The 21988-nt window shown below is 44.8% G+C and overlaps 1 protein-coding gene and 1 long non-coding RNA gene across 3 annotated transcripts in view; one reads left to right on the top strand and one right to left on the bottom strand.

Moving 5' to 3' along the window:
* The window catches only part of LOC118395899 (serine/threonine-protein kinase ULK2-like), a 71626-nt gene that overhangs the window by 9303 nt on the left and 40335 nt on the right, over positions 1-21988 (bottom strand). For both annotated transcript variants that reach the window (XM_035790090.2, XM_035790011.2), the window contains exons 6-19: positions 18427-18600; positions 17873-17946; positions 17620-17721; positions 16993-17051; positions 16806-16888; positions 16641-16691; positions 16409-16497; positions 15757-15925; positions 15391-15445; positions 8436-8582; positions 2985-3133; positions 2758-2841; positions 523-794; positions 212-393 (exon numbers count right to left, since the gene is read on the bottom strand). In XM_035790090.2, the coding sequence (XP_035645983.1) occupies positions 212-393; positions 523-794; positions 2758-2841; positions 2985-3133; positions 8436-8582; positions 15391-15445; positions 15757-15925; positions 16409-16497; positions 16641-16691; positions 16806-16888; positions 16993-17051; positions 17620-17721; positions 17873-17946; positions 18427-18600 (1690 nt within the window). The remainder of the gene's footprint in view (positions 1-211; positions 394-522; positions 795-2757; positions 2842-2984; positions 3134-8435; positions 8583-15390; positions 15446-15756; positions 15926-16408; positions 16498-16640; positions 16692-16805; positions 16889-16992; positions 17052-17619; positions 17722-17872; positions 17947-18426; positions 18601-21988) is intronic.
* Positions 3174-21988, top strand: part of LOC118396094 (uncharacterized) — a 40231-nt gene continuing 21416 nt past the window's right edge. Inside the window, exon 1 of the long non-coding RNA XR_004828131.2 lies at positions 3174-4485. This is a non-coding gene — a long non-coding RNA (uncharacterized LOC118396094). The remainder of the gene's footprint in view (positions 4486-21988) is intronic.

Raw genomic sequence — 21988 nt, 5'->3', positions numbered from 1 at the left:
AAATCATACTCGGTCAACCTCTAATTCCAACATCCAGTGTAAAGCCTTCTCAGAAGAGGGTAGGCTGTTATAGCAGCAAAGGGGGGAGCAACTCCATATTAACGCCCATGATTTTGAAATGAGATGTTCAACGAGCAGGTGTCCACATACATTTGGTCATGTAGTATATATTACCCACACAGAAAGAGAAAGACCATAGTGCTCACATTACCTGCCAAAGGTGGTCCTACTGGCCTCAGGGGCAGACTGGCGCCCACTGGGATAAGGGGTGCAGTGGTGGGCACAGATGTCCCGTGCGTCCGCCAGGGTCTTAGTGGTTGTGGGACTGTCTGCCAGGGCCATCAGGTTACAGGACGCCTGCGTCTTAGGGATCTTGAATGGGGCCGAGATGGGCTGAACAGGGACATCGAGGTCAACAGTTACTGGGAATACTCACTCCAAGGTTGTGGTAAGTAGGACCGTAGCAAAACAGAATTGGGCTTATGATTAAAATATGCCAAAATGGTTATCAACTTAACCGACCTTGGTGGGGGAGCCAATGATGGTGGGCAGCGGTGACTTTGTCAGCCAATCAGAGGAGCGGGGAGAGGAGCCCAGGTGTTTGGTGGGGGAGGTGCCCAGACTGCCAGGGCGACCCAGATGAGGGGAGTGGCTGGGGGGGTAGTTGGAGGTGGAGGGCTGGATGGGGTCTGACAGCTGCTTATGGAGTTTCTGTCTGGTCTGGTAGACCTCGGTCAGGGTGGGGGCACACTGAAGGCGAGCCCCCAGTAACTGGGACGACGGCACTGGTGAACCTAAAGAAGACACACAGTCATTCATAGAAGTAATTTATCACTTAATTAATGTAAACGTTTAAGTTTCATCAGTTACATTAGTGTTAGTATATTGTCAGTGCAGTTGGCCAATACTAATCTAGAGAAGATGTACAATTCACCACTAGATGGCTCTACAGTTTTGAAATGTGTATTTTTCCACTGTAAACCAAGTCAAAAATAGCAGCAGTGAAGGGCCACGAGGTTAATGTTTTTATAAGCCTCTTGTTAATTCAGAGTATTGCTGCTGAGAAGTTCAAAAAGACCCCTTCTAGTTTCTTCTTTAGCAGGTCATCATGTCTGTATTTGTTTCTTCTTTAACAGGTCATCAAGTCTGTATTTGTTTCTTCTTTAGCAGGTCATCAGGTCTGGTTTGTTTCTTCTTTAACAGGCCATCAGGTCTGTATTTGTTTTTCTTTAACAGGTCATCAAGTCTGTATTTGTTTCTTATTTAGCAGGTCATCAGGTCTGGGTTGTTTCTTCTTTAACAGGTCATCAGGTCTGGTTTGTTTCTTCTTTAACAGGTCATCAGGTCTGGGTCTGGGTTGGTTTCTTTAGCAGGTCATCGGGTCTGGTTGGTTTCTTCTTTAGCAGGTCATCAGGTCTGGTTGGTTTCTTCTTTAGCAGGTCATCAGGTCTGGTTGGTTTCTTCTTTAGCAGGTCATCAGGTCTGGGTCTGGGTTGGCTTTCTATAGCAGGTCATCAGGTCTGGGTCTGGGTTGGTTTCTTTAGCAGGTCATCAGGTCTGGTTTGTTTCTTCTTTAGCAGGTCATCAGGTCTGGTTGGTTTCGTCTTTAGCAGGTCATCAGGTCTGGTTTGTTTCTTTAGCAGGTCATCAGGTCTGGGTCTGGGTTGGTTTCTTTAGCAGGTCTGGTTTGTTTCTTCTTTAGCAGGTCATCAGGTCTGGGTTGGTTTCTTTAGCAGGTCATCAGGTCTGATTTGTTTCTTCTTTAGCAGGTCATCAGGTCTGGTTGGTTTTGTCTTTAGCAGGTCATCAGGTCTGGTTTGTTTCTTTAGCAGGTCATCAGGTCTGGTTTGTTTCTTCTTTGGCAGGTCATAAGGTCTGGTTTGTTTCTTTAGCAGGTCATCAGGTCTGGGTCTGGGTTGGTTTCTTTAGCAGGTCATCAGGTCTGGTTTGTTTCTTCTTTAGCAGGTCATCAGGTCTGGTTGGTTTCGTCTTCAGCAGGTCATCAGGTCTGGGTCTGGGTTGGTTTCTTTAGCAGGTCATCAGGTCTGGTTTGTTTCTTCTTTAGCAGGTCATCAGGTCTGGTTTGTTTCTTCTTTAGCAGGTCATCAGGTCTGGTTGGTTTCGTCTTCAGCAGGTCATCGGGTCTGGTTTGTTTCTTTAGCAGGTCATCAGGTCTGGTTTGTTTCTTCTTTAGCTGGTCATCAGGTCTGGTTTGTTTCTTCTTTAGCTGGTCATCAGGTCTGGTTTGTTTCTTCTTTAGCTGGTCATCAGGTCTGGTTTGTTTCTTTAGCAGGTCATCAGGTCTCGGTTGTTCATCTCCAGGTTTTCCAAAGTAGACAAAGTACTAACTGTATCTGCACTGTTTTACTCAAGGCAAGTACTTTCTATGACACTGTGGTTGCCATGGATACTGGCCCCGTGACACACTTCTGAAATCTGCGTGGACGGGTGGTTGAAAGGCTCCAACACCCATACACACAACCTCCCTCCCAGAGTGTTAATGGAATACCTGTTATTTCAAATAAAACCTGACTCATGGCTTTTGTCAATCATAAACATCCACCTCAGGGGAGGGGAGAGAGAAAAGAACATGTAAACACTTCTCTAGCTGCCCTTGTCTGTCGCTCTTTAAAAGTCATCCTAGGCTGGGTTTCATAAGAGCACTAAGATCATATTTTGTCCATTTAGTTTAAATGGAATGAAGATCTTTGGAAAACCCAGCCTTGTTCTATCGGTCTGTCTGTCTACTGAACTCACCTCCTGAGGAGCTGCGGCTGCGGGACTCGTGGCCCTTAGTGTGTCCACAACAACAGTGACCCAGCTGCTCTGGGATTGTGCCCACTTGAAGAGAAAAACACACAGACATATTCATATTCATGCAGTGTTGCATCAGATGTCAACAGAAGGTTTCAATGTAAAAATATTTTGATGCCAGGCGTGTTGAATGATATGAGATATGAGGACATGTTGGGGCATGTTCTTACCCAGAGGTGAGGGGGAGTATGGGCGGGAGCTGCCTATAGAGAGACGTCTGCCTGTCATCTGAGGGCTGCAGTCTGCAGAGCTGGGGGACCCAGAGCCAACCTTAGGGAAACCCATGGGACTGGTGTTGGACCGCCTCACTGTACCAGACCTGCATAGACCACAAGCACACACAATGATAGATATCACAAATACACAATACATACATAACAAAAACATAACATTCATTGTTAGTCCACCAGAACCAACACCTACAATTCATGAACCCCCTTTTTAGTTACAGCGATGCTCTAGTTTCCAACCACTATCCTTCATGTATATTATGTTGTCATCAAATAACACTTGAATAACCTTTCTAAAACATGTGAAAACATGAACATTGGCAATGAGCTTAGCTAGATTCTATTCCCTCGGCTCAGTGTAACAGTTGCCTTTTTTCACTTGGCCCTAATTTCAACTTCCGAAGTTATTCAGCGACCGTCAGATTGCTGCCAAGGCCACCCTGTCACGCTGCAAGCACTTCATACACGGCTGTTAGCCTACACTTGCGAAAAAACAAGCATGTCGTAACATTGGTTGAGCAACTGTTGTGCTGACAGCGAGTACTCTTCCACTCTCTCTCTTTCTGCCTCACTTCCTCTCTACAGTTTTCTGGAGTTAAAAAATAATAATATATGTCTGACAGAGAAAAGAGTAGGCAGCAGGCGGACACATATGGAAGCCAGTCTTCCCCTGAGATGTCTGCAGTGTCTGTCTGCAAGCCTGCTGTACTAGCTCTCTGCATTCATCTCTTCTTGAACATAAAGAACGGTCGCTAAATGCTAACTCGTTAACTAGCCAGACACGGTCAACGACAGGGTAGTCGGACTATGACAGAGAGCTTAATCCTCCTTGGAGGACACAGAGTAAGACCCAGGGCCAAGGGAAAAGAGGCAGCAGTCGGGGGAGGCTGGCTACTCCGTACTCTGACTAAATTACTTCCGGCGCCGACAGAGATGGCCGCCTCGCTTCGCGTTCCAAGGAAACTATGCAGTATTTCTTTTTTTTACGTGTTATTTTGTACATTGGTACCCCACTTAATCTTAGGTTTTATTACGTACAGTCGGGAGGAACTATTGGATATAAGAGCAACGTCAACTCACCATCATTATGACCAGGAATACGACTTTCCGAAGCGTATCCTCTGTTTTGCCCACCACCAGGGACAATGGATCGAATCAAACCAAAACAACAATGCCGTAAAAGGGGCAGACGAAGCGGTCTTCTAGTCAGGCTCCGGAGACAGGCACATTGCGCACCGCTCCCGAGCATACTACTCGCCAATGTCCAGTCTCTTGACAACAAGGTTGATGAAATACGAGCAAGGGCAGCATTCCAGAGAGACATATATAACTAACATTCTTTGCTTCACGGAAACATGGCTCACTCGAGACACGCTATCGGAGTTGGTACAGCCACCTGGTTTCTTCACCCATCACGCCGACAGAAACAAGCATCTTTCTGGTAAGAAGAGGGGCGGGGGGTATGCCTAATGATTAACGAGACGTGGTGTTATCATAACAATATACAGGAACTATACAAAGTCCTTCTGTTCACCTGACTTAGAATTCCTCACAATCAAATGTCGACCGCAATATCTACCAAGAGAATTCTCTTCGATTATAATCACAGCCGCAAATACCCCCCCAAGCAGACACATCGATGCCCCTGAACGAACTTCATTTGATTCTATGTAAACTGGAAACCATATATCCTGAGGCTGCATTCATTGTAGCTGGGGATTTTAACAAGGCTAATTTGAAAACAAGACTCCCTAAATTCTATCAGCATATCGATTGTGCTAGCAGGGCTGGTAAAACCCTGGATCATTGTTATTCTAACTTCTGCGACACATATAAGGCCTCTTCCCCGCCCTCCTTTCGGAAAAGCTGACCACGACTCCATTTTGTTGCTACCTGCCTATAGACAGAGACCACGCTTCAAGATTGTTTCGATAACGTAGACTGGGATATGTTCTGCATTGCGTCAAACAACAACTTTGACGAATACGCTTATTCGGTGAGCGAGTTTATTAGTAAGTGCATCGGCGATGTCGTACCCACAGCAACTATTAAAACATTCCCAAACCAGAAACCGTGGATTGGTGGCAGCATTCGCGCGAAACTGAAAACGCGAACCACTGCTTTTAAATCAGGGCAAGGTGAACGGGAACATAACCGAAAACAAACAGTGTAGCTATTCCCTCCGCAAGGCAATCAAACAAGCTAAGTGTCAGAACAGTGACAAAGGAGAGTCGCAATTCAACGGCTCAGACACAAGAGGTATGTGGCAGGGTCTACAGTCAATCACGGATTACAAAAAGAAAACCAGCTCTGTCGCGGACCAGGATGTCTTGCTCCCAGACAGACTAAACAACTTCTTTGCTCGCTTTGAGGACAATACAGTGCCACTGACACGGCCCGCTACCAAAACCTGCAGACTCTCCTTCACTGCAGCCGATGTGAGTAAAACCTTAAATGTGTTAACCCTCGCAAGGCTGCAAGCCCAGAAGGCATCCCCAGCCGCGTCCTCAGAGCATGTGCAGACCAGCTGGCTGGTGTGTTTACGGACATATTCAATCAATCCTTATCCCAGTCCGCTGTTCCCACATGCTTCAAGAGGGCCACCATTGTTCCTGTTCCCAAGAAAGCTAATGTAACTGAGCTAAACGACTACCGCCCCGTAGCACTCACTTCCGTCATCATGAAGTGCTTTGAGAGACTAGTCAAGGACCATATCACCTCCACCCTACCTGACACCCTAGACCCACTCCAATTTGCTTACCGCCCCAATAGGGCCACAGATGACGCAATCGCAACCACACTAACCTAACCCATCTGGACAAGAAGAATACCCAGGTGAGAATGCTGTTCATCGACTAAGAGCGTCTGCTAAATGACTTAAATGTAATGTAAATGTACAGCTCAGCATTTAACACCATAGTACCCTCCAATCTCGTCATCAGGCTCGAGACCCTGGGTCTCGTCCCGCCCTGTGCAACTGGGTACTGGACTTCCTGACGGGCCGCCCCAAGGTGGTGAGGGTAGGTAACAACATGTCCACCCCGCTGATCCTCAACACTGGGGCCCCACAAGGGTGCGTTCTGAGCCCCCTCCTGTACTCCCTGTTCACCCACGACTGCGTGGCCATGCACGCCTCCAACTCAATCATCAAGTTTGCAGACGACACTAGAGTGGTAGGCTTGATTACCAACAATGACGAGACGGCCTACAGGGAGGAGGTGAGGGCCCTCGGAGTGTGGTGTCAGGAAAATAACCTTTCACTCAACGTCAAAAAAACAAAGGAGATGATCGTGGACTTCAGGAAACAGCAGAGGGAGCACCCCCCTATCCACATCGACAGGAAAGTAATGGAGAGGGCAATAAGTTTTAAGTTGCTCGGCGTACACATCATGGACAAACTGAAATGGTCCACCCACACAGACCAGCAGCCCAAACGTAGATCGACATATCGCTACATTAATGACTGGACAGGGATTACGTGGCGAAGGAGACAATCTCACAGTGCCTCTTCAACCTCAGGAGGCTGAAAAAATTTGGCTTGTCACCAAAAGCACTCACAAACTTTTACAGATGCACAATCGAGAGCATCCGGTCGGGCTGGTCACCGCATCCGGTCATCGCCTGGTACGGCAACTGCTCTCCCCACAACCGTAAGGCTCTCCAGAGGGTAGTGAGGTCTGCACAACGCATCACCGGGGGCAAACTACCTGCCCTCCAGGACACCTACACCACCCGATGTCACAGGAAGGCCATAAAGATCATCAAGGACAACAATCACCCGAGCCACTGCCAGTTCACCCAGCTATCATCCAGAAGGCGAGGTCAGTACAGGTGCATCAAAGCAGGGACCGAGAGACTGAAAAATAGCTTCCATCTCAAGGCGATCAGACTGTTAAACAGCCACCACTAACATTGAGTGGCTGCTGCCAACATACTGACTCAAGTCAAGCCACTTTAATAATGTAGAAATGTATGTAAAGAAATATATCACTAGCCACTTTACACAATGCCACTTAATATAATGTTTACATACCCTACATTACTCATCTCATATGTATATAGTGTACTCGATACCATCTACTGCATCTCGCCTATGCCGTTTTGTACCATCACTCATTCATATATTTTTATGTACATATTCTTCATCCCTTTACACTTGTGTGTATAAGGTAGTTGTGAAATTGTTAGGTTAGATTACTCATTGGTTATTACTGCATTGTCGGAACTTGAAGCACAAGCATTTCACTACACTCGCATTAACGTCTGCTAACCATGTGTATGTGACAAATACATTTGATTTGATTTACCCACTGCCCAGGCTTTGGGGCCCTGTGGTGAGGGTAGGTACGGGGTAAGGGAGCAGAGGGTTCACTGTGGAGCTAGGCTACTCCAGTACCGCATTCCCATTGTGGATTTACCCCAGTGTTTTACCCAAAAGACTCAGAATTTTCTGTTTCCTTCTTTGCGGGCCAGCACCCATGCCTCATTGGGCTCCGGTAGACTTGTTCTAACTTGTAGCCAAGGCAAGGCCCTGGGTACTTTTCAGCTTGAATTGACATAATAATGGCCAACTTTTAACGTTAACACCTTCTCGCAAAGCAACAGATTTGATGATGCAGATGTTGTTGATTCTGCTTGCCACAAGTCTTTCGTGTCACAGTCCTGACGGGAACACAATAATAGTAGAGCCTACATTAACATAAAACCCTGGCTGCTTGGAAATGCACCACCGAAACACTATACTAATCCCTGTGGCAATGTTCTTATCTCATCTCACAACAGTCAATAGAAGCACAACAATAAAACTAATTTCCCTCTAAAGGAGATTCAAAACCTCCTCCTATTCCCTCCCTTTCTATGTCTTGACCCCCCCCCCCAGCACACCACAATATAACAAGCAATATCCACTGACTAAACTGATGAAACTTTGTGAAACTTTACCTGATGCAATAACTGACAGTTATAGGTGAATTTTCCTTCCCACCCAAAGGTTAGTCATTAGAAATCCAACAGCATGTAATACTAGTCTCTGATCAGCCAGGTGTGAGAACTGTATGCACCCACAAGACTAAAAATGTCTTAACCATGACAGTTGTATTTCGAAAACCACCCAGGACAGGGGTACCTCAAAACGCTATACAGCTGCACCATTGAGAGCATCTTGACTGGCTGCATCACCGCTTGGTATGGCAAATACTAGGTATTCGACTGTGCAAGGCTCTACAGAGTGTAGTGCATATGGACCACTACATCACTGAGGCCCAGCTCCTTGCCATCCAGGACCTCTATACCAGGCAGTGTCAGAGGAAGCCACCCAAGCCATTGACTGTTCTCTCTGCTACCAGATGGCAAACAGCACTGATGCCCTTTTCCCCAGGCAGTGTCTCTTACCTGGGGGAGCTGTAAAGCGTGGTGGTGGGGCTGTTGGAGAGGTTCTGCTTGATGCGCTGGTAGTTCCGCACCTGGGTGGGCACAGGGATGGGGGTGGTCTCTGCCCGGGGGGACACCATGGGGGTCTGTCCGGTGGTCTGCGGCTGCCTGGAAGGGTGAAGTGGGAAGAGCAGGCCCGTTAGCCAGTTGTCTGCTAGTTCTGCCAAAACGGCACCATCTGTTCAGGAATGTCAACACCCACAGAACTCTATGTTAAAAAATACTTCAGTCCTACCGAGACGACATTTGTATAAATAGAACGTGGAGAGCACAACAGTTGGACTAAATTAAACTCTAGGCTGACTCAAAGTTTCTAACTCGGCTATGTCTCTGAGTTCTTTGTTTACTTCTACACATATGGCATTTTCAACTGAGGCTGGGTGAGGAACTAAACTTCAGTCCTGCTGTAAGGGGGCTGGCCCAACTCAGAGGGGGCAGGGCTGTTGTGTAAACCCACACGTATCTGCCCAATCAGTCGGGAGCAGTCTGTGCCAAGAGGAGGAGTTATGGGCGGGCCTGAAGAAACTGTGGTTTGTGGGCTCAGCCAATGGTACGTGCTGAGCCCTCCTCCTTTCTATCAGACACAGAGGGACAGGAATGAAAAAAAGCCAGGCTAATTTGCATTCCTTTGTTATTCGATTGGTACAAAATGTTCCCAGAGCAAAAGTCATACACGGGTCACCCATAGGGGGTTCACTTGGGTTTAGAATGAAAAAGGGAAAGAGAGGAAGGGGGGAGGAATATAAATGTTATAGAACAGGACAGATTCAGCATTATGTAATAAGATGATTAGCAGGGGAGGGTGTAGACCAGAGACATGGGAATAGACTGAGGGATACACGTGAGGCACGCGACCACCCGTCTATTCTGTACAGCAGCGACATACAGACAAAGACACAGAGGGGTTCCTTTGTTTGCTTTCCACTCTGAGAAGCAAATAAACACATTTTACAACAAGACACACATTGACATAGCTTTCGATTAGACACAATCGCCCTTCAAGTTCCAACGATGATTCAGCATATAGGGAGGAGGTCAGAGACCTGGCAGTGGTGCCAGGACAACAATCTCTCCCTCACCAACAAACTTTCATGGTCCAAACTAGAGGTCGACCGTTTATGATTTTTCAACTACGATACCGATTATTGGAGGACCAAAAAAAGGTGATATCGATTAATTGGACAATTTATTTTAATTGTTTTGTAATAATGACAATTACAACAATACTGAATGAACAATTATTTTAACTTAATATAATAAAATCAATAAAAATCTATTTAGCCTCGAATAAATAATGAAACATGTTCAATTTGGTCTAAATAATGCAAAAACAAAGTGTTGGAGAAGAAAGTAAAAGTGCAATATGTGCCATGTAAGAAAGCTAAGTTCCTTGCTCAGAACATGAGACCATATGAAAGCTGGTGGTTCTTTTTAACATAAGACTTCAATATTCCCAGGTAAGAAGTTTTAGGTTGTAGTTAACATAGTATTTATAGGAATATTTCTCTCTATACCATTTGTATTTCATATACCTTTGACTATTGGATGTTCTTATAGGCACTTTAGTATGGCCAGTGTAACAGTATAGCTTCCGTCCCTCTCCTCGCCCCTACCTGGGCTCGAACCAGGAACACATCGACAACAGCCACCCACGAAGCAGCGTTACCCATGCAGAGCAAGGGGAACAACAACTCAAAGTCTCAGAGCGAGTGACGTTTGAAACGCTATTAGCGCGCACCCCGCTAACTAGCTAGCCATTTCACATTGGTTACACCAGCCTAATCTCGGGAGTTGATAGGCTTGAAGTCAAACAGCAGAGGTGCTGGCAAAACGCAGTGAAGTGCTGTTTGAATGAATGCTTACGAGCCTGCTGGTGCCTACCATCACTCAGTCAGACTGCTCTATCAAATCATAGACTTAATTATAACACACAGAAATACGAGCCTTTGGTCATTAAAATGGTCGAATCCGGAAACTGTCATTTCGAAAACAAAACGTTTATTCTTTCAGTGAAATACGGAACCATTACGTATTTTATCTAACGGATGGCATCCCTAAGTCTAAATATTCTTGTTACATTGCACAACCTTCAATGTTATGTCATAATTATGTAAAATTCTGGTAAATTAACTACGGCCTTTGATAGGAATAAATGGACTTCACACAGTTCGCAATGAGCCAGGCAGCCTAAACTGCTGCATATACACTGACTGCTTGCACGGAACGCAAGAGAAATGACACAATTTCCCTAGTTAAAAGAAATTCATGTTGGCAGGCAATATTAACTAAATATGCAGGTTTAAAAATATATACTTGTGTATTGATTTTAAAGAAAGGCATTGATGTTTATGGTTCGGTACATTGGTGCAACGACAGTGCATTTTTCGCAAATGCGCTTGTTAAATCATCACCCGTTTGTCGAAGTAGGCTGTGAGTCAATAAGAAATTAACAGGCACCGCATCGATTATATGCAACGCAGGGCACGCTAGATAAACTAGTAATATCATCAACCATGTGTAGTTAACTAGTGATTATGTAAAGATTGATTGTTTTTTATAAGATAAGTTTAATGCTAGCTAGCAACTTACCTTGGTTTCTTGGTGCCCTCGCGTAACAGGTAGTCAGCCTGTTACGTGGAGTGCAATGTAAGGCAGGTGGTTAGAGCGTTGGACTAGTAACCGGAAGGTTGCAAAAAATTAATCCCCGAGCTGATAAGGTCAAAATCTGTCGTTCTGCCCCTGAGCAAGGCAGTTAACCCACCGTTCCTAGGCCGTCATTGAAAATAAGAATGTGTTCTTAACTGACTTGCCTCGTTAAATAAAGGTGTAAAAAAAAATAATAATAATACAAATTAAATATCGGCAAATCGAGTCCAAAAATACAGATTACCGATTGTTATAAAAACTTGAAATCAGCCCTAATTAAATCGGCCATTCCTCTAGTCCAAACACACCAAGACAGTCGTGAAGAGGGCACAACAACGCCTATTCAGGAGACTGAAAAGATTTGACATTGTCCCCAGATCCTCAAAAAGTTCCACAGCTGCACCATTGAGAGCATCCTGACCAGATGCATCACTGCCTGGTATGGCAATTGTTCTGCATCCGAGCGCAAGGCACTACAGAGGGTTGTGCGTATGGCCTAGTACATCACTGGGGCCAAGCTTCCTGCCATCCAGGACCTCTATACCAGGCGGTGTCAGAGAAAGGCCCAAAAACCGTCAAAGACTCCAGTCACCCATGTCATAGACTGTTCTCTCTGCTACCGCACGGCAAATGGTACCAGAGCGCTAAGTCTAGGTCCAAAAGCTTCTTAACAGCTTCTACCCCCAAGCCATAAGACTCCTGAACAATTAATCAAATGGCTACCCAGACTATTTACATTGACCCCCTGCCCTTTTATTTTTTTTACAATGCTTCTACCCTGTTATTATCTATGCATAGTCACTCTATCCTGTACCGCCGCACATTGACTGTGTGCCGGTACCCCCTGTACATAACCTCGTTATTACTTATCTATTGTGTTACTTTAGTTTATTCAGTAAATATTTTTTCTTAGAACTGCATTGTTGGTTAGGGGCTTGTAAGTATGCATTTCACTGTAAGGTTGTATTCAGTGCATGTGACAAATAAAATGTGATTTCAACCAAAACTAAAAGGGCCATAAAAAGGTTCATGAAAGTGGCATTTACAAAGGGAAAACAAACCAACTATTCCTGTGGTTTATTCTCTAACCTCAGTACACTGTATTACCCCATGCAGTCATTCAGTTTAACACATTCATTTATCCCCAGAGCAGGTCGTTAAAATCTGTTGTGTTCTAACAGAAGCTAATTGGGACATTGGCGCTACAAAGGGAGCTCTCCATATCAAAAGGCGGTTTGTAGGTCAGTGTTGCTTTACTGTTGACCCGTTTGTTTTTACTGCATCTATCCAGAGTGGAATGGAAACACAGCACTGTCTTTTCCCTCTTCTCCTCTGTGTGCACGCTCTCTCTAAATACTCTCCCCTTTTTCTATTTGCTTTGTGTCTGCTCGTTGCCCTCTCCTCATTCATCTTGGGCAGCTGTTCTATCTTTCTACTTCCCTCCCTCCCTTCTTTCTTTTCTCCATATTCATCCTTAGTAGTGGCTTTGTCTCTCTGCACTCCCATCTCCCTCCCTCCCCCTCTCATTCCCTGGCTCAGGAATCGATTAAGGACAGACAGAGCACAGGGGAAAAACAATTGACAGTGGGAGGTGAGCTGACTGAGGTGTGCAATCCTCCAGGAATAGAGAATGACTCTCTGGCACTCAGACTAGCTCCTCACCTCACCTACAATAGAGAGTGGTCACAGAGGGGCAGGCTGAGTATGAGCCACCTTGCAGCACAACCAGGGAACCAAGGGAAAGAGAACAAAGAGGGGAGGAATGGGGGAAAGGGACAGGCCGAGAGAGAGTTAAAGATGCAGCCCGGGATCTTAGGTACTTAAAAAGTATTCACATATTTTACGAATTGCAATTCGTAGCATCACTTTAAGAGACAGGGTAAAGAGGGGGAGAGAAAAAGCATCACCCCAAAGATGAATATGGAGAGATGGTGAGAAAGGAGGAAAGAAGCTATTTGTTTGAGGAGAGCACAAGGGGAAACAAACTAAGGAATAGATGAGGGTGACTACAAAACTGTGAGAGGGAATGGAAACTGTGATGGAAAAAAGTATTACTGGAGGCTGTTTACAAAGAGAGAAACCGAGTGATAGAAAACAGTATTACTGGAGGCTGTTTACAAAGAGAGAAACCGAGTGATAGAAAACAGTATTACTGGAGGCTGTTTACAAAGAGAGAAACCGAGTGATAGAAAACAGTATTACTGGAGGCTGTTTACAAAGAGAGAAACCGAGTGATAGAAAACAGTATTACTGGAGTGATAGAAAACAGTATTACTGGAGGCTGTTTACAAAGAGAAAAACGCAGTGATAGAAAACAGTATTACTGGAGGCTGTTTACAAAGAGAAAAAACCGAGTGATAGAAAACAGTATTACTGTGATAGAAAACAGTATTACTGGAGGCTGGTTACAAAGAGAAAAACCGAGTGATAGAAAACAGTATTACTGGAGGCTGGTTACAAAGAGAAAAAACGAGTGATAGAAAACAGTATTACTGGAGGCTGTTTACAAAGAGAGAAAAACCGAGTGATAGAAAACAGTATTACTGGAGGCTGTTTACAAAGAGAAAAACCGAGTGATAGAAAACAGTATTACTGGAGGCTGTTTACAAAGAGAAAAACCGAGTGATAGAAAACAGTATTACTGGAGGCTGTTTACAAAGAGAAAAACCGAGTGATAGAAAACAGTATTACTGGAGGCTGTTTACAAAGAGAAAAACCGAGTGATAGAAAACAGTATTACTGGAGGCTGTTTACAAAGAGAAAAAACGAGTGATAGAAAACAGTATTACTGGAGGCTGTTTACAAAGAGAAAAAACGAGTGATAGAAAACAGTATTACTGGAGGCTGTTTACAAAGAGAAAAAACGAGTGATAGAAAACAGTATTACTGGAGGCTGTTTACAAAGAGAAAAAACGAGTGATAGAAAACAGTATTACTGGAGGCTGATAAAGAAAAAACAGTGATTATTACTGGAGGCTGGTTACAAAGAGAAAAAAACGAGTGATAGAAAACAGTATTACTGGAGGCTGGTTACAAAGAGAAAACCGAGAGGCTGTTTAACAGTATTACTGGAGGCTGACAAAGAGAGAAACCGAGTGATAGAAAACAGTATTACTGGAGGCTGTTTACAAAGAGAGAAAGAGTGATAGAAAACAGTATTACTGGAGGCTGTTTACAAAGAGAGAAAGAAACAGGGAGAGGAACATGGGGAGTGTCTTGCTGCAGGCTATTTACAAACACAGAGAGTGTGTGGGGGTCACACGAGACAAGGAAGCGGTGTTTGTGCCTCTGCTTTCAGTGTGTGTGTGTGTGCGCGTGTGTGTGACAGTCATTTAAGATGCCGCGACAACAACAGTCACATTTGCCCAAAGTGATTTCCTGTGTGTGTGTGTAAGAGATCTATTCTTACACCACAGGCCTGCCTCGTCTGGATGGTTCAGGATGTAACTGACCTATACACAGTAGCCGTTTATCTGAGATGTCTACACAATTTTGACATGAACAAAATGCCTTATTTAGGCATTGACATAGCTTCATAGAAATGGAAGACTGATATATTGCTTTCAAAGACAAATAGCATGTTGTTTATGACTGAGGAGTATAAAACACAGCTGCTGTGCACACTGACAGATGTAGCATGTTTTATGTAGCATTCTACATGTCCATGTGGAGTAGACAGAATGACTTACACACACACACACACACACACACACACACACACACACACACACACACACACACACACACACACACACAATATCTGGGGCTGAAATAGCAGTATGCACATCAGACTGGTTAATTTTTCCATTCAGTCGGTTTTTAACGTTGATCATTTCACCACACATATGTATTGTGTTATGTTTTGTGTCATCCATTATTAGATCTGTCCAATGTGCTATAAATTAAATTGATCTAATACATAGAAAATAGTCGGACAGTGGAAATATCCTGAAATATCCCAACTTAGGAACACAAACAGACTGTTTGTTAATCATCTCTGAGTTTAGGTTACATTTCTATGATGCAACAAGTCAACAGTGAAAAAATTATCGATTTCATTGGAGCAACACGGTCAAGCCCAGGGGAGTCAACAGAGGAACCAGGTCAGGTCATCTAGATATTGTGCTCCTGGGAGTTCTTTAGTGTTCTGGTATTCTCTAGTATGTAGAGGAAGTGCAGGGACAGGGTTTATGTTCCTTTCAGATGGTGGCCGGCCCAAATCAGACAACAACAATATGTTAAGAGCTGAAGTTGATGACGTTACACTCACCCTCCACACCACTCTGCGGACGCCCGACGCCCCACTGCTCCCATTGGCTGGTCATCTGAGGAAGAGGAGTGAAAGGGAAGTGAGCGAACCAGACAAGAATAGAAACCATGCCACATTAGTGAATTAACTGACTACCTATATCGCCACTCAAAATGTGTCCATTTGGTCCACTGTCTGTGTCAAGTGTGAGCAGGTGCTCAGTGTGTGTGTTTTATAGCAGGTGCTTAGTGTAAGAGAAGTGCTGCCAGTAGGCCTAATTAGTGTAATAAGGAGTAGCAAGTCTTCAGTGTGTGTGTGTGTGTGTGTGTGTGTGTGTGTGTGTGTGTGTGTGTGTGTGTGTGTGTGTGTGTGTTCCTGCAGACTCACAAGACTCTGTGGAGAGGTGTGGCACCAGGACAAAGTCATCCGTGTCGCTGGAAGAGTTCTTGCTGCTGGTGCTTCCTCCAGACTCCTTAGACAGCTGCAGGTAGTTTGGAGGTCCCAGGGGGGGCGATGACAGACAGTCCTCAGGTAACGTCTGCATGTCTGGGAGAGACTGAAGAAGGGAAGGGGTATGTGTGTGTTGTAGTGAGCAAAAGGTGTGTGTATATTGGTGTGGGTAGTGTGTGTGTGCGTACGACCGTGCGCGCGCGCGTGTGTGTGTGTGTGTGTGTGTGTGTGTGTGTGTGTGTGTGTGTGTGTGTGTGTGTGTGTGTGTGAGTGTGAGAATGTGAGGAGCGTAGGGCAAGAGAAAGAAAGCAAGAGGATTAATCTCAGTGAGAGAGGGTTTGGGCTGTACAATTCAATTAGAGCCAGACTGGGCTATCTAGACTGTCAGAATAATGCAATCACAGTAGACAGAGAGAAAAAGTACATCCCTGCGAAACTCAGTTTGTCCGTTTTCCCACAGAGCTACTGTACAAAGTCTGGATTCGTCAGTGCTCAGTGTTGAGGTGTGGTGCTATGCCTTGAGGTACAGATAAACCCACTTTTTGTGGAATGCAACTATGAGGTGTCTAGGCAGTCATGATTAACTTACGGCAGGGGAGTTGTAGCGAACAGAGGGCGAGCTGCCACAGGTGATGTCGGTCACAGCGCTAGGGCAGTTGGGTACTGGAACAGGACATGCTGGAGAAGAAACATACAAATACACGTTTTCACACAAGACCTAAGTGTTCTCAACATCAACGCCATCTCACAATACAGCTATGATACCACAACATGTATTTTTCCCTGTTATTGATGAAGGAAGTTCTCATCTATCTACTCACATTTTTTGATGGCAGACACTGGATCTAAGAAAGGATGGCTGAAAAATGCATCTGAAAAAACAAGACAGAAGTGGGAATGTTAAGAAGTAATATCCAATTGATGGATAACAAACATTATGTTTTAAATCATTTCCTTTCTCGAAGGGAAGTGGCGTCAGAACTGACCGAAGTCCATCCTATCCTTCTGGTTCCTCTGCAGCAGGCCTAGCAACAGGTTGCCAAGGGGAGGAGACGTCTCCCTCGGGATGCTGGGTAATAGAGGAACAGACAACACGTTCTGGTTAAAAACACGACTTTTCAGCTCAAATGGCCTCGATCAGATAGTTAATAATTCTTCAATCCTATCACCTACATGGGCAGGAGCGACTTGTTCTTCTCATAGTACATCCTCAGGTCCTGGGGACTGTTGGCCTAGAGAGCGAGAGAGCGAGAGAGAGAGAAGAGAAAAAGAGAGAGAAAGAGAGAAGAGAGAGAGAGAAAGAGAAAAGAGAGAAAGAGAAAAGAGAGAGAGAGAAAGAGAAAAGAGAGAGAGAGAAAGAGAAAAGAGAGAAAGAGAGAAGAGAAAAGAGAGAGAGAGAGAAGAGAAAAGAGAGAGAGAGAGAAAAGAGAGAGAAAAGAGAGAGAGAGAGAGAGAGAGAGAGAGAGAGAGAGAGAGAGAGAGAGAGAGAGAGAGAAGAGAGAGAGAGAGAGAGAGAGAGAGAGAGAGAGAGAGAGAGAGAGAGAGAGAGAGAGAGAGAGAGAGAGAGAGAGAGAGAGAGAGAGAGAGAGAGAGAGAGAGAGAGAGAGAGAGAGAGAGAGAGAGAGAGAGAGAGAGAGAGAGAGAGAGAGAGCACAGAGTGTTTGTATACTACTTCTATAAATGCACACCATGGCTGACATTTGTCTTGCACAGGCATGTGCTATTTTCTTCACACAGTTTAATTCTGCTTTGTGTGAGGAAAAAAAGATGCCCCATATCAACTCCCTCTCTCCATCCTACCTGGAAAGGTGGCTTCCCTACGAGACACTGGTAGACGACCGTCCCAATGCTCCACATGTCTGCCTTGGCGTCATAGTTCTGAGACATGATCACTTCCGGGGCCTGGTTAGAGGACAGAGGTTAGAGGTCATGCTCTGAAAGGACCGTTCCAGTTGCAGGTTGCTGAGTAAGCAAAGCTGTTGTCACAGGAGAACAAGAGACTTAGACACAACACCCTTACACACACAACAAACACTAACCCGCATCCACTCACCATGTACATGGGAGAGCCACACAGTGTGGCAGCCATCATGTTGCTCTGGAGATATCGTGCGAAGCCAAAGTCAGCTGAAAGCGAGAAGTCCATCAGTCAGTCTGTGTCTATCTTATTAATAACAACTATTGTCGGAGTGTCACAACTCCTATTCCCAAGCCTCTCAGACACTAGACAATTGGGCACTCAACACACAACATGAGTCACCACACCTTCTGGGAATAGCATTGTGCAAACTAAATATAGCTGTGAGGTTCAAAACAACTAACCATGACCTTAGCTCGCTATCATTGTGGTGCATTTTGATACATGATATATGACACTTGTGTGACACTATCAGACAAATCATATGATGCCTAACAGTTCATAGATAGGCCATCTCTATATTTACAGTATAAACAGTATTTATATCATATAAACATTATGAAGTTGTGTATATACAGAAATAACACCATATACAGAATTGAAGGGATAGTTGTCTTTTTGAAGGTTTAGCTTAGTTGTAGCTGAGTGTGTGTGTGTGTTGTGTTTGAGGGGCTGGGTTGTTCAGTCACCTATTTTGATGCGGATGCCGTTGATGCTGGATCTCTTGCGGCTGGTGTATGACAGCAGGATGTTCTGTGGTTTCAGGTCTCGGTGGATGATTCCTTTACTGTTAAGGATCCTCATTGCTGCTGCTATCTGCTGGAGGAACACCCTCAGAGTGTCTTCTCTCAGTGTCCCCTTGGCTAGGGAGAGCAGAGAGGAGGGAAAAACCACTAACCCACAATCCTTCATTATACATTACAAATGTATTGGCACATAATGTATGAAGACCAGAGATGCAGTGGTAAAATAATACTACACCCACACTGGCTATTAGCTTATTTTATCTATACAAAACTACATTACCCATAGTACACTGAAATCTCTATGGCTTATAGCTACAGAATGCCGACGTAGCCATTCTGGTTAAGTATGCCTTGAATTCTAAATACATCACAGATAGTCTCTCCAGCAAAGCACCATCCCACCTCCTCCTCCATGCTTCATGGTGGGAACCACACATACGGAAATCATCCGTTCACCTACTCTGTGTTCCACAAAGACACAGCAGTTGGAACGAAAAATATAACATTTGGACTCCTCAGACGAAAAGGACAGATTTCCACCGGTCCAATATCCATTGCTTATGTTTCTTAGCCCAAGCAAGTCTCTTCTTATTGGTGTCCTTTAGTAGTGGTCTCTTTTAGTAGTGGTCTCTTTGCAGCAATTCTACCATGAAGGCCTGCTTAACGCAGTCTCCTCTGAACAGTGGATGTTGAGATGTTTCTGTTACTTGAACTCTGTGAAGCATTTATATGGGCTGCAACCTGAGGTGCAGTTAACTCTAATGAACTTATCCACTGCAACAGAGGTAACTCTGGGTCTTCCTTTCCTGTGGCGGTCCTCATGAAAGCCAGTTTCATCATAACACTTGATGGTTTTTGCGACTGCACTTGAAGAAACTTTAAAAGTTCTTGACATTTTTCGTATTGACTGACCTTTAAGTCTTAAAATAATGACAGACTGTTCCTTCTGTTTGCTTATTTGAGCTGTTTTTGTCATAATACTTTTACCAAATAGGGCTATCTTCTGTATAATACCTCTATCTTGTCACAACACAACTGATTGGCTCAAACGCATTAAGAAGGAAAGAAATTCCACAAATTCACTTTTAACAAGGCACGCTGGTTAAATGAAATGGATTGCAGGTGACTTCCTCATGAAGCTGGTTGAGAGAATGCCAAGAGTAAGCAAAGCTGTCATCAAGGCAAAGGGTGTCTACTTTGAAGTAACTCAAATATTAAATATATTGTGATTTGTTTACTACATGATTCCATGTGGTATTTCAAAGTTGTGATGTCTACAATATAGAAAATAGTAAAAATAAAGAAAACTCTGGAATGAGTAGTTACTGCACATATGCAAACATGATCCACGACTGAGTTCATCAGGAAGTGTATAGGATATGTTGTACCCACTGTGACTATTAAAACCAACCCTAACCAGGAACCCTAACCGCGAACCATTGCATTTAACCATAGCAAGGTGACTGGGAATATGGCCGAATACAAACAGCGTAGTTATTCCCTCCGTAAGGCAATCAAACAGGCAAAACGTCAGTATAGAGACAAAGTGAAGTCGCAATTCAAAATCTCAGACACGAGACGTATGTGGCAGGGTCGACAGACAATCACAGATTACACGACTGAGTTCATCAGGAAGTGTATAGGATTTGTTGTACCCACTATGACTATTAAAACCAACCCGAACCAGGAACCCTAACCGCAAACCATTGCATTTAACCATAGCAAGGTGACTGGGAATATGGCCGAATACAAACAGCGTAGTTATTCCCTCCGTAAGGCAATCAAACAGGCAAAACGTCAGTATAGAGACAAAGTGAAGTCGCAATTCAAAATCTCAGACACGAGACGTATGTGGCAGGGTCGACAGAGAATCACAGATTACAAAAAAGAAAACCAGCCATGTCGCAGACACCGACGTCTTGCTTCTGGACAAACAAAACAACTTCTTCGCCCACTTTGAGGATAACACAGTGCCACGACATCGCCTGCTACCAAGGACTGTGGTCTCTCCTTCTCTGTGGCCGATGTGAGTAAGACATTTAAATCTTAACCCTCGCAAGGTTCCCGGCCCAGACAGCATCCCTAGCCGCGTCTTCAGAGCATGCACAGACCAGCTGGCTAGAGTGTTTACAGACATAATCAATCTCTCCCTATCCCAGTCTGCTGTCCTCACCTGCTTCAACATGTCCACCACTGTTGCTGTACCCAAGAAAGCAAAAGTAACTGAACTAAATGACTATCGCCCCATGGCACTCACTTCTGAGAGACAAGTCAAGGATAATATCACCTCTACTTCACCTGACACCCTAGACCCACTTCAATATGCTTACCGCACCAATAGATCCACAGACGATGCAATCGTCATCGCACTGCACACTGCCCTATCCCATCTGGACAAGAGGAATACCTATGTAAGAATGCTGTTCATTGACTACAGCTCAGCAATCAACACCATAGTACACTTCAAGCTCATCATTAAGTTTGAGGCCCTGGGTTTGAACCCCGCCCTGTGCAACTGGGTCCTGGACTACTTGATAGGCCGCCCCCAGGTAGTGAAGGTAGGAAACAACATCTCCACTTCGCTGATCCTCAACACGGGCCCCACAACGATGCGTGCTCAGCCCCATCCTGTACTCCCTGTTCACCCACGACTTCATGGCCACGCACGCCTCCAACTCAATCATCAAGTTTACAGACAACACAACAGTAGTAGGCCTGATTAACAACAATGATGAGACAGCCTACAGGGAGGAGGTGAGGGCCCTGGAAGTGTGGTGCCAGGAAAATAACATCTCACTCTACATTCAACAAAACTACGGAGATGATCGTGGACTTCAGGAAACAGCAGAGGGAGCATCCCCCTATCTACATCAATGGGACCGCAGTGGAGAAGGTGGAAAGCTTCAAGTTCCTCGGTGTAACAGCGCCTCTTCAACCTCAGGAGGCTGAAGAAATTTGGCTTGGCAGCTAAAACCCTCACAAACTTCTACAGACACACAATAGAGAGCTTCCTGTCGGGCTGTATCACCGCCAGGTACGGCAACTGCACCGCCCGCAACCGCAAGGCTCTGCAGATGGTGGTGCGGTCTGCCCAACGCAGCACCGGGGGCAAACTACTTACCCTTCAGGACACCTACAGTACCCTATGTCACAGGAAGGCCAAAAAGATAATCAAGGACAACAACTAACCGAGCCACTGCCTGTTCACCCCGCTATCATCCAGAAGGCGAGGTCAGTACAGGTGCATCAAAGGTGGGACCGAGAGACTGAAAAACAGCTTCTATCTGAAGGCCATCATACTGTTAAATAGCCAACACTAGCACATTAGAGGCTGCTGCCCTATATACATAGACTTGAAATCACTGGCCACTTTAATAATTGGAACACAAATCACTTTAACAATGTTTACATATTTTGCATTACTCATCTTATGTATATACTGTATTCTACTCTACTGTTTCTTAGTCTGTGCCGCTCTGACATTGCTCATCCAAACATTTATATA

Source organism: Oncorhynchus keta, chromosome 1 (assembly GCF_023373465.1).
Source record: "Oncorhynchus keta strain PuntledgeMale-10-30-2019 chromosome 1, Oket_V2, whole genome shotgun sequence".
Classification (NCBI taxonomy): Eukaryota; Metazoa; Chordata; class Actinopteri; order Salmoniformes; family Salmonidae; genus Oncorhynchus; species Oncorhynchus keta.
Note: the sequence above shows the minus strand (reverse complement) of the source record. Positions and strands in the feature narration are given on the sequence as shown.